This window comes from Syngnathus typhle, linkage group LG17, assembly GCF_033458585.1.
Source record: "Syngnathus typhle isolate RoL2023-S1 ecotype Sweden linkage group LG17, RoL_Styp_1.0, whole genome shotgun sequence".
Lineage (NCBI taxonomy): Eukaryota > Metazoa > Chordata > Actinopteri > Syngnathiformes > Syngnathidae > Syngnathus > Syngnathus typhle.
Window position 1 is genome coordinate 9,371,787 of NC_083754.1, and position 11,984 is coordinate 9,383,770.

Consider the following 11,984-nt stretch of genomic DNA (forward strand, 5'->3'; position numbering starts at 1 on the left):
GTACATTTTGCAAGTGATGTTTATTTTGTAAACACATCCACGCTTGTGACGATCTGTGCTCCCATTGGACAGCAATGACCAGGGCGGCGCACTGAACCGGAAATGGAGGAAAACATGCGAGTCCTACGTGCTGTATTCTTGCTCTGCATATTTGAGCTGTTGGTTCAGATCTACTCCTTTTGTATTTACACCTGGAAGCGAACCGCACCAGAGTTCGTTTTGGAAGCGAACCGTGACCCACTTTTGTCTCGGTCTGGTTCTTTAATGCGCACCAGGATTCGTTTTCGTGTATTCACACCTGCATAAAAGGTCCGAACCAGCCTTAGAATCAAACTCTGGTCCTTTTAAATTGGATCAAACAGTCGGGTCTGAATATACCCTAAGTGTCATAAGAGCTCCCCGTCAAGTAGTGAACATCTTCTCGGACAATAGAGAGAAGTAATTTCATTCTCGTGATTTTTTCTTTGGAGGACTGAAAACAAAACAGCAGTTAGAGATGCACCGATCCGATATCTGGATCGGATATCGGCCCCGATATCAACAAAATAGATGGATCGGGTATCGGAAAATACAGCCGATCTGTGAGCCGATACTTTCCTTAATCTATTGGGACGCGGGCTACGTCTTACGTCAGCAGCACGTGTGCCGCATGCCACGAGAGTTTTCTAAACAAACGCAAACATGGAGCGAACGTTCGCTTCTCCTCCCCGGGTTGCTAAGCGGACGTCAAACCCTGCGCGTTCGCTTCTCTTCGGGTTGCTAATGGGACGTCAAAGGCTGCGCGTTCGCTTCTCTCCCGAATGGGGGGGCGGAGGCTAATCGGACGTCAAACGCTGCGTGTTCGCTTCTCTTCCGGGGGGGTGTTAATGGGACGTCAAACGCTTTGTGTGGCGGGCTCCATCTAGTGTGGAAACTGAGAAGCTGAGCTCTAGCTTCTTGTGCGGGCCATATTCAATTATGTTTTCAGAATTTGCTGCGGGCCAATAAAAACTGGACCGTTAGTTTGGACACCCCTAATTTAGAGCAAAGAACTGTGTAGTCTGCCTGATGCCATTGCCTTTGGTCTTTTCTGTTCCACATGTAGAGTTATGTAGCTTGTTAAGTCAACCATAATATCGGATCGGTATCGGGTATCGACCGATACGCAAAGCCACGGCATCGGTATCGGTATCGGAACTGAAAAAGTCGGATCGGTGCATCTCTAACAGCAGGCATCATCAAAATTGTCTCATGTCGGGCAAAAAACTGTGTGCAAGCTAGATTTACTTCACTGAAGGGAAAAATTGGCAGGGACCAGGCCTTTCACCCAACAGGCCTGCATTTAGGGGTGGGGGGCATATGTTTGTCCTTTGTGTCAGGTCTAAGTACTATCAGACATTAAGTCACATACTGAATCAAAGAGGAGAAGACAATCTCAATCTCCATCAGTTCTGAGCTCTTAGTCTGCTGTCTCCTCTTTTTAATGTTTTAGGTTACCCTGGTTACAAAATCATTGCTACACTAAAGGGAGGGGAGTTTGTGGCTGTAGCAACGCTGCCTAGCTAACAAAGCGGGCCAACAGAACCTTGGCCTTTCCGTGACCCCGGCAGTGCAGAGTCTCTCCTCAGTCGGTTGGCAGCCTCGTCCTTGACTGATGAGATATCTCAAAGTGTGTTGAGTGCCGTTTTCCTGTGGAACAATGCAACTAGACTTTCTTGCTAAGTTTCACACAATAATAATATTGAGTAAATAATTTGATATCTTTTGTGCAAACACTTAACAGATATTAAGTAAAAGTGAGATAACTTGTATGGAGTTACTTAAACATTGAGTAAATATGGGATAACTTACCGTTTTTTCCATGTATAATGCGCCCCCATGTATAATACTCACCCTAAAAATGGCATGTTGATGCTGGAAAAAAGCCCGTACCCATGTGTAATACGCACCCAAATTTCGACTCCTACTTAATTCCGTAAACGTAAAATTATTTCAGAAAAAAGATCATCTTTGGGAACAACCGGATGTTATTCTGCCGGTCAGTATCACTGCGCATGCGCTAGTAAACTCAATAGCGAAGAAATGTTTCGGATTTGTGTAGGGTACATTGTGACAGCAAGCAAGCAGGTGATCGAGCAAGCGTCTGATACGAGAGCATTGTGTTCGTATGGAGCGTGTTTGAATTGAACAGCAGAGAAGAAAGCGCATCTGTAATGGTGGCCTCCGTATGATAGCCGGATAAAAAAATAAAATAAAAAATTGTTACCATGTAGAATGCGCACCCCAGATTTTAGGACAATAAATTAGTTAAATTTTGCGCATTATACATGGAAAAAACGTTAGACTTTCTTGCTAAGTTTCACACAATAATAATGAGTAAATAATTTGATACCTTTTGTGCAAACATTTAACACATATTAAGTAAAAGTGAGATAACTTGTATGGAGTTACTTAAACATTGAGTAAATATGGGATAACTTATATGCATCTACTTCAACATGTATGTCTTTTCTATAACACTTTAACAAAGGCGTTCTACTCATAACTAGTGAAGGGCCTCTCGCAGGCATATACAGGAAGATAAGAAAGGAAGGGAGGTATATATGATTGGAAGTTAAAGGAACTCTCTGGAGCTAGACAGAAAGCTTTGTTAAAGCAAAGATATGACGCCCTCGGTCAGGCTGAGCACTTTGTGAAGTCATGTTGTTGGCAGATGTTTTCCTCGCTTCTGCAAAAGTGAAACAGAAACTCAGAGTACCACTTCAGAAGAAACGAAACCAACCGAAGGAATAAAACAAGTCTCAGCAGTGCTGTGGGATCGTCACACGTTCACACCCCATCTCGGATAAGGTGAGACCGACTCTTCCCATTTCTATGTGCTCAAATTGCTGATAGAGTAGAAAATCAAGCAAATCTACTTATTAATGTCTTACTTTAGCTTTCATTTGATTTTGGGCAAATGTTCAAGGTGAAAAGCTCTGAGAATATAGCCTCGATGATTAAGTGGCTGTCAGCTACACCGGTACTGATCTAAGTCCAAAATGCTCACTATATTTTTATTGGGGCAACAGCTACCAGTACGATGCTGAGAGTTGTTCCTGACTCAGTGAAGTAAAATGTGCATGTACGAAAATTGGGATGGTGGGCATTTGAACGCATGAAGACGCATTTATGGATTCCCATTGTTTAAAATAGGGAATCACACATCAGCAAACTTGCGCTGGAATTCAAATGTATGATACATCTGCCCTGCACCGCTTCTAACTGATTTTTGCTCAACCGCCTCGCTTCTCATTTGGAACACTCTCACTCACCTTCAGACAAGGATGTCGTGTGAGACGCTGAGCACCAGAAAGGAGGAGTACGGAGGCCATGAGCCTCCGTTCGAAGAGCGAGTGGAGGAGGGCTCCTTCTCCCTGGACACGCAGAGAAGTTTCCACCACGACAAGAGTCAGATGCGATACTTTGTGAAACCTGAGCAGAGCCCAAATTTTGACCTGAGGGATGGCTACAATGACCGCTACATAAGGAGAGATGAAAATGTGAAGAAGAACCTGGAACACATCCTGCACTGGATCTTGGCCAATAAGTCCAACCTCATGCAGAAGGCAGCCACGTCATTGTAAGTTACTACCCGGCGGCCGTTAATCCGAGCGAGGTCATGGAAGCAATTAATCAAGTATCTCCAGGCTCCACGTGACCTTACTTCTGGGTCTCAATATCACTTGGTGCTTTTTTTTTTTTTCTTTTCCCCAGTGCTTTGGATGACTTTGACTTTGTGACATCCCGAGGCCGTCTGACCAATGTTTTATGCACACCGTATGAGGCTCTGACTGAGTGGTCGCTGGCCGTCACAAAGTTCAAAGGAGTAATTTACATCAACCAAGTGGAAACCGACAGCGCTCGCCAGGACCGGCAGAACCGCACCGAGAGCCACGATGAGAATATATACTGGGGGTACAAGTTTGAGCAGTACATATGCGCAGGTAGGACTTTCTTAGTTGGCGGCCTGGGATTCTGTTATTTGCAGTTAAAGTGTAATCCCAAAAGAATTTCATATCCTTTCAAATTCCTCCTACTTCACCTTAACAGGTTTAAAGATGCATTGTAAACTTCCCTATCGCCACTAACAACCCAGGCTAAACTTTTGTAGCTCTTCCCCAAAACACAAAGCTTATCAACTTCAACAGTGTTTCTTGACACCAACTGGACAACATTAGTGTGGTGTCTTTGACATTTTATGGCACAGAAAAAAAAAGCAACTAGGTATAACGCCGCAAGTGATTGTTTTCAAGTTGTTAGTATACATATCATGAATTGCTTGGGACAAAAATGTTTTGTCCCCCCGAAGACAACATTGACGGCTTACCTGATTCGAGCGGCGTTGTCAACTCCAACGAGGCCTTCTACAGCGTGGTCCGAACTCGTCTCTCGGACCACAGGCTGCTGTTCTCCGGCGAGGTGGACTGCCGGGACAAAGACCCCAACGCTCTGGCTCCTCCCGCTTGCTACCTGGAGCTCAAGACATCAGGACAGATGCACACAGATAAACAGCGAAGCAAATTCCACAGGTTTGTCAAGCCTCCAAAATAGCACACGTAAATTACGTTTCCCCACATTTCATGAGATTTAAGATTCAAGATTCAAGATTTTTTATACGCCATGTTTGAGCGTGCCAAACATGGAACTTGACTTTGGTACATCACAGCCTCTGTTCAACATTTAGGTCCCCAACCTTTTTTACGCCACGGACCGGTTACATGTCAGAAATATTTTCGCGGACCGGCATTTATATAAATAAATAATACATTTAAATGAATAAATAAATAAATAAATAAATAGTACACTTATAATAAATATATAAATACGATGAAATAAAATGATACGACTGACATAAAAACAAGTACAAATGACAAAAATAAAACTCACCATTACGTTGAATTAGTGGGAGCACTGAGTTTGTTGCTCAGAAACGAGCCGGTCCCATCTCGACGTAATCGGAGACAATGACACCCGAAGGGATTAAGGTTTGTCTTTTATTGCAAGATGCTTGGTCTCCATGTGTTGAAGCTAGGGGTGTAACGATTCATCGATACACATCGATTAATCGATATAATGCTCTACGATTTATTGGCATCGATGCTAAACGTAAACATAGATTTATATCGCCGTGTTTGACCTCGGACATTAGACGCGACTTTATTTTGAAATCCAGTTCATTGTTGCTTGCTTCCTCTTTCCGGGAGCAGTGCGCCCGGCGTTGTTGTGTTGTGAGCAGAGCAGGCACGGGAAAGGGGAGTCGACAACTAGTACGCGGCTCCTGGGCTGGTGCTATGGCTAGTGTCCAAAAAGACGAAGAAATTTGCTCCCCTTTAGGCTTCAAGTCATTCGTTTGGAAGCACTTTGGATTCCAAAGAAAAGATGGCTCAACGGACAGGACACGTGCAGTTTGTAAATCCTGCCATGCGGTGATCAAATATTCAGGGACCACAAATCTCGATGCACATTTAAAGAAAAAACACGACATCAAAGTTCAGTGTTAAAATAAGCACTTTGTATACTGCAATACTCTTGTAATTTCCTAAATAAAGAGTTTGCAGTACTTTGTTGATTTTGCGTATGAATTGTTATAAATCAGGATATTGTTCTATATTTTTTAGTAAAAAAAAAATATATATCGATCGTAGAGCACTATATCGCGATGTATCGTGAATGAATCACAGCAGGCTTTAAGATATTGGCAAATATCGTATCGTGCTTATTTGTATCGATATGATATCGTATCGTGACAAAACCCGCGATTTACACCCCTAGTTGAAGCAGTTTTGAATGCTTCATTGCCTGGTTAGTTAGCCTGTCGCCACATATTAGCTTTGCGGGCTCGACTGGGGAAACATGTCACGTGACCGGGACGAGTGTCTTGACCTGAATTAATTGATCGTCAATAAAAAAAAAAAAAAAATCTGTGCGGCTTGGCGGCAAGTGACCCAGGGACCGGTACCGATCCGCGGCCCGGTGGTTGGGGACCACTAATTTAGGTGACTAACAACACTCAGGGGTCAGGACATACCGTTTTTTTCCGTGTATAGTGCGCAAAATTTAACGAATTTATTGTCCTAAAATCTGGGGTGCGCATTGTACATGGGTACAAAAAAAAAATTTTTTTTTTTTTTTTTAATTTTTTTTTTTTTTAGAAAACAAAACCAACAACATGACTGACCGACAAAGTCGTGGAACAAAAAGACAGGGTGACATTACCAAAGACAGGAACAGAAAGCAAACAGACATCATGACAGTAACACATGCAATGATCCGATGGTGAGCGAGGGGCAGACAGGACTTAAATACAAAACACGTTACATCGATTGAGGTGACACAGGAAGAGAGGGGCGACGCGAACAGAAACTATGGCAACCTAGACACATAGCAAAACTGGGGACGAGACGTGACAAATGTCCCTCGAAATGAAACTTGAAATCACCAAGTTTTGGTTTCCATGGGTGTTTTTATTCCTCTTCAACGTCTCTCCCATACAGAACCGCATTTTCACGTCCGCACGCTTCTTTCCCGTGCGGTGGTGCGTTTATGGGCAGTCGGAGAAATCAACGCCAACAAAAAAAATTACATCCAGCCTAGTTAAGACCATACCAAAGACTATAAAAATGGGACCCATTGCCTCCCTGCGTGTGTGACAATCATTGGGACTTAAAAAAAAATAAAAGAAATTTCATTTAAAAAAAATCATAAAAATTGGGTGCGTATTATACATGGGTACAGGCTTTTTTCCAGCATGAGCATGCCATTTTTAGGGTGCGTATTATACATGGGGGCGCACTATACACGGAAAAATACGGTATGTGAAAAATGATGAATATTCTCCAACATCCCCTGATCTTAAACTCCCAGGAGGGCAAGGAAAAATTCAAAACTCCAACTAGGGGAAATTAGAAACCAAAAGAAGAGACCACAGATGGGAGGATCCCTCTTCCAGGATGACCAGGTTGCAATGGAAGCAGAGAGGACACAGAGTACAAATAATGTAGACAATTCAAAAAAGGTGTGGAGAGCAGGATGTTATTGCACAGCAATGACTAAGAGACTCTAAGAGTGGTGTGAGTTCATCAGAGCGACAGCCTGGGGGAAGAAGCTGTCTCTGTGTCTGCTGGTTTTGGCGCACAGAGCTCTATACAATCAGGACTGCAGAAAAGATAATTGGAATCAACCTCCCATCTATCCAAGACTTGTACCTGTCCAGGACTAGGAAACGTGCAAGTAACATCTCTACAGACCCTTCTCACCCAGGTTGCAGTCTGTTTGAACTACTCCCCTCCGGACTCGGGACTTGACTCGACTTGAGACACGATGACTTGTCTTGAATGACATCCGTGTTATTTAGTTTATGTTTTCAGTTTGAATATAAAATTAATAATACATTTAAAGAAGTAATATCGATACCACGGTAGTAGCGCAAGCTGAGAATGGCGTCATGATTGGATCGCTACCCTGTCAATCAATCAGTCGTGCCCTCTCTACCTACCTAACGTGCTTATTGGAGAATCACGTCCCTTTATATCAGACATGCACAAACATGTCAGCGGGAGCGGTACCTTCGGCTATCGCAATTACCTTTATGACGGCAAAAGACGGACAGACAGTGCAAGATATGCAACAGAAACATTTCAGACAGACAGACAACTTCAAACTTTGTCCGTTTGAAGTTTATAGAGCTCTAGTGTCTCCAGATGTTACAGATGAAACATAAAATGTTTCTAATGCTCTTTAATGTGTTTCTTCTTTCAGATTTCTTTCAGATTATTTTTTCATATTTGCAACTCAAATGTGTCAGACACTGTCGGCAGAGGTTCATTTGTTTAGATTGAGCTGTCAATCATTGTATGAGGTTTTTTGGTTTTTGTTTGATTCCATGGTGTATTTGACTATATATCAGTAATTACAGTGCAAATCCAAATTATTGTCATATTTCTTAAACAGGTTAGACACATTGAAAAATGATGGTTACTTAAAGTTACTTATATCTTTCTTTTCACGTTACTAAGATCAGATTCTGCGGGTAAAATTGCAATAATAAGGTGACTTGACTTGGACTTGACCTATTTAAAGACTTGACTTGGATTTGACCTATTTAAGGACTTGACTTGACTTGCCCAAGAAAAAAATGACTTGGGACTTACTTGAGACTTGAAGGTTAAGACTTGAGACTTGCACATGTGTGACTTGGTCCCATCTCTGGCTTTTAGCGTAGCTAGTCCTAAAATTTGTGTTTAACCCGAGTCATGTGACTCAGTACCCCCCCCCCCCCCCCCCTCAGCTTCAGAATACGACTGTACTCGGGAGCATTTTTCCGTCATCAGGTTCAAGCTGCTCAAGTGGTGGGCACAGTCGATCCTCCTTGGAGTCCCTCGCATCGTGGCCGGCTTCAAAAATGATGATGGGGTCATCGTGTCCGTGCGGACTTATCACACCGCCGAAATTCCAAACCTGGTTAAGGTATAGGCTGCCCGCGGCCACACGTGGCGAGAGAACCGTACCCACAACGAACGCACTTGTATTCTCTGGCCCAGGGCGAGCACTTGGCTTGGAGGCCGTCGGTGTGCCTAAACTTCTGCAGCGAGTTTCTGTCGTTTGTCAAGCGCGTGGTGACCAGAGACGACCCTCGGTGAGTTGGAAGTACTTTGACTTATGTGAATGCTGACGACCGTTTACAGATGTCATATTTCCTACATCTGCGCTAATTCTACGGCATTTGTGTTCCAGTACTCAGACAGTTTCATTTTGTAAGCTTTTTTTCCTCTCTGGTCTTCCAGTGTGGTCTACCTGTTCTCCCGAAAAGCGCGCAGTGACGTGACCTTCACTATCCACAGCGACTCCATTTATTCTTTCCTGCCTGAATGGTACGTGACGGAAATGAGCTAAAGAGGCACCACAGTAATCCCTCTACTTCACGGATTGCACCTATCACCGGTTGTTTTCGGAAAGTAACCCCAGCGAAAAATGAGGGATTACTGCATATCTTTTTACACCGCTTGCGAAACAGTCGAAGCTCCGCAAAGTATGCAGGCAGTCCTTTGTGTTTTACAAGCAGGTTGGGCGAGTTGATTCATTCCAGGAAGTAACTGGCGTAAGCGTCAAACCTTTATTAAGAAATAAACTTTCAGTCTCTGAATCAAATTGTAATGTTTTTACTAACCCACTTTTACCACTAAAACAGTACAAACCACTTTTTTGAAAGATAATTTCTTGACTTGTAAAAATAATGACTGGAAATATAAATCCAAGTGTTTTTTTTCCCGTCATGTAAACAAGTGATAGGAGCCCGTGTCATGTCACTGACTGACAGTCATGAGGACTTTCCATTCAAAAGTCAACAACCCCAAAAAGCACTTTTCATCATTTGCCGTGAGTCATTTCATCTCATTAGTCGGTTTAACCAAAGTGCACGTTACGAAGTCCACCAAATGGAGCATTTGATCTGAGTGATCTCCTTCACCTCTCCAATCGGGATTGGGAGCGCGAGCGACGAGCCGCTCGGTGTGTGAGCTTCCTGTGCAGGCCCATCATTTTGAAGATGGCGGCAGGGATCTTCTCGTACACCACAAACATGAGGGCAGCCGTCAGCACCGTCTGAAGCAGCTTGGCCTCCAGGCCTTTGTAGAGCCCCAGAAGGCCACGCTTCCTGTCACAAACGCAACAAGGGTTTAGCAACGGACGGATGGCCCAGCCAGCCGACCGACCAGAACTCTAAACTCTGACTACAAACGCTTGGCGGTCGACCGTGCGGCTTGAGAACGGGCGGCGCTTACCGAATTTGTTCCATCAACAAGGAGAAGATGTTTGCCAGACTTCCCATCAGGCCGCCTTTGCCATCGCCTTTGTACTGGCCAAACTAAAACGACGACACACGCTGTGTTCCTCGCTTCTGCCAGAGTGAAACAAACACTCAAAGATTTCTGAGAATGGAATCTCAGAGAACCACTTCAGATGAAACGAAACCAACCGAAGGAATAAAACAAGTCTCAGTGGTGCTGTGGGATCGTCACACGTTCACACCCCCTCTCGGATAAGGTGAGAGCGACTCTTCCCATTTCTATGCGCTCAAATTGCTGATAGAGTAGAAAATCAAGCAAATCTACTTATTAATGTCTTACTTTATGCTTTCATTTGATTATGGGCAAATGTTCGAGGTGAAAAGCTCTGAGAATATAGCCTCGATGATTAAGTGGCTGTCAGCTACACCGGTACTGATCTAAGAGTTCGTTTTGGAAGCGAACCGAGACCCACTTTTGTCTCGGTCTGGTTCTTTAATGCGCACCAGGATTCGTTTTCGTGTATTCACACCTGCATAAAAGGTCCGAACCAGCCTTAGAATCAAACTCTGGTCCTTTTAAATTGGATCAAACAGTCGGGTCTGAATATACCCTAAGTGTCATAAGAGCTCCCCGTCAAGTAGTGAACATCTTCTCGGACAATAGAGAGAAGTAATTTCATTCTCGTGATTTTTTTTTGGGAGGACTGAAAACAAAACAGCAGGCATCATCAAAATTGTCTCATGTCGGGCCAAAAACTGTGTGCAAGCTAGATTTACTTCACTGAAGGGAAAAATTGGCAGGGACCAGGCCTTTCACCCAACAGGCCTGCATTTAGGGGTGGGGGGCATATGTTTGTCCTTTGTGTCAGGTCTAAGTACTATCAGACATTAAGTCACATACTGAATCAAAGAGGAGAAGACAATCTCAATCTCCATCAGTTCTGAGCTCTTAGTCTGCTGTCTCCTCTTTTTAATGTTTTAGGTTACCCTGGTTACAAAAGGATTGCTACACTAAAGGGAGGGGAGTTTGTGGCTGTAGCAACGCTGCCTAGCTAACAAAGCGGGCCAACAGAACCTTGGCCTATCCGTGACCCCGGCAGTGCAGAGTCTCTCCTCAGTCGGTTGGCAGCCTCGTCCTTGACTGATGAGATATCTCAAAGTGTGTTGAGTGCCGTTTTCCTGTGGAACAATGCAACTAGACTTTCTTGCTAAGTTTCACACAATAATAATGAGTAAATAATTTGATACTTTTTGTGCAAACATTTAACACATATTAAGTAAAAGTGAGATAACTTGTATGGAGTTACTTAAACATTGAGTAAATATGGGATAACTTATATGCATCTACTTCAACATGTATGTCTTTTCTATAACACTTTAACAAAGGCGTTCTACTCATTACTAGTGAAGGGCCTCTCGCAGGCATATACAGGAAGATAAGAAAGGAAGGGAGGTATATATGATTGGAAGTTAAAGGAACTCTCTGGAGCTAGACAGAAAGCTTTGTTAAAGCAAAGATATGACGCCCTCGGTCAGGCTGAGCACTTTGTGAAGTCATGTTGTTGGCAGATGTGTTCCTCGCTTCTGCAAAAGTGAAACAGAAACTCAGAGTACCACTTCAGAAGAAACGAAACCAACCGAAGGAATAAAACAAGTCTCAGCAGTGCTGTGGGATCGTCACACGTTCACACCCCATCTCGGATAAGGTGAGACCGACTCTTCCCATTTCTATCTGCTCAAATTGCTGATAGAGTAGAAAATCAAGCAAATCTACTTATTAATGTCTTACTTTAGCTTTCATTTGATTTTGGGCAAATTTTCAAGGTGAAAAGCTCTGAGAATATAGCCTCGATGATTAAGTGGCTGTCAGCTACACCGGTACTGATCTAAGTAAAAAATGCTCACTATATTTTTATTGGGGCAACAGCTTCCAGTACGATGCAGAGAGTTGTTCCTGACTCAGTGAAGTAAAATGTGCATGTACGGAAATTGGGATGGTGGGCATTTGAACGCATGAAGACGCAATTATGGATTCTCATTGTTTAAAATAGGGAACACACCAGCAAACTTGCGCTGGAATTCAAATGTATGATACATCTGCCCTGCACCGCTTCTAACTGATTTTTGCTCAACCGCCTCGCTTCTCATTTGGAACACTCTCACTCACCTTCAGACAAGG

General features: G+C 43.4%; 1 protein-coding gene and 1 long non-coding RNA gene across 2 annotated transcripts; one reads left to right on the top strand and one right to left on the bottom strand.

Moving 5' to 3' along the window:
- The first annotated feature begins 3,305 nt into the window (after positions 1 to 3,305).
- On the top strand, positions 3,306 to 9,168 carry LOC133170901 (decapping and exoribonuclease protein-like). The gene is made up of 6 exons (XM_061304117.1): positions 3,306 to 3,601; positions 3,736 to 3,965; positions 4,331 to 4,550; positions 8,352 to 8,487; positions 8,562 to 8,656; positions 8,805 to 9,168. The coding sequence occupies exons 1-6, from the start codon at positions 3,306 to 3,308 to the stop codon at positions 8,911 to 8,913; spliced, it is 1,086 nt and encodes a 361-aa protein (XP_061160101.1). The 3' UTR covers positions 8,914 to 9,168.
- LOC133170910 (uncharacterized) lies at positions 9,120 to 9,942 on the bottom strand. The gene is made up of 2 exons (XR_009718640.1): positions 9,801 to 9,942; positions 9,120 to 9,673 (listed from the first exon to the last, which is right to left on the bottom strand). It is a non-coding gene; the product is annotated as an uncharacterized LOC133170910 (long non-coding RNA).
- Positions 9,943 to 11,984: the final 2,042 nt, after the last annotated feature.

Bases quoted from the DNA above. Each gene is read 5' to 3' on its own strand.
- LOC133170901 (XM_061304117.1), top strand. From the start codon at position 3,306: ATGTCGTGTGAGACGCTGAGCACCAGAAAGGAGGAGTACGGAGGCCAT. The intron at 8,488-8,561 runs GTATAGGCTGCC...TCTCTGGCCCAG, and splicing joins AAATTCCAAACCTGGTTAAG to GGCGAGCACTTGGCTTGGAG. The intron at 8,657-8,804 runs GTGAGTTGGAAG...CTGGTCTTCCAG, and splicing joins GTGACCAGAGACGACCCTCG to TGTGGTCTACCTGTTCTCCC.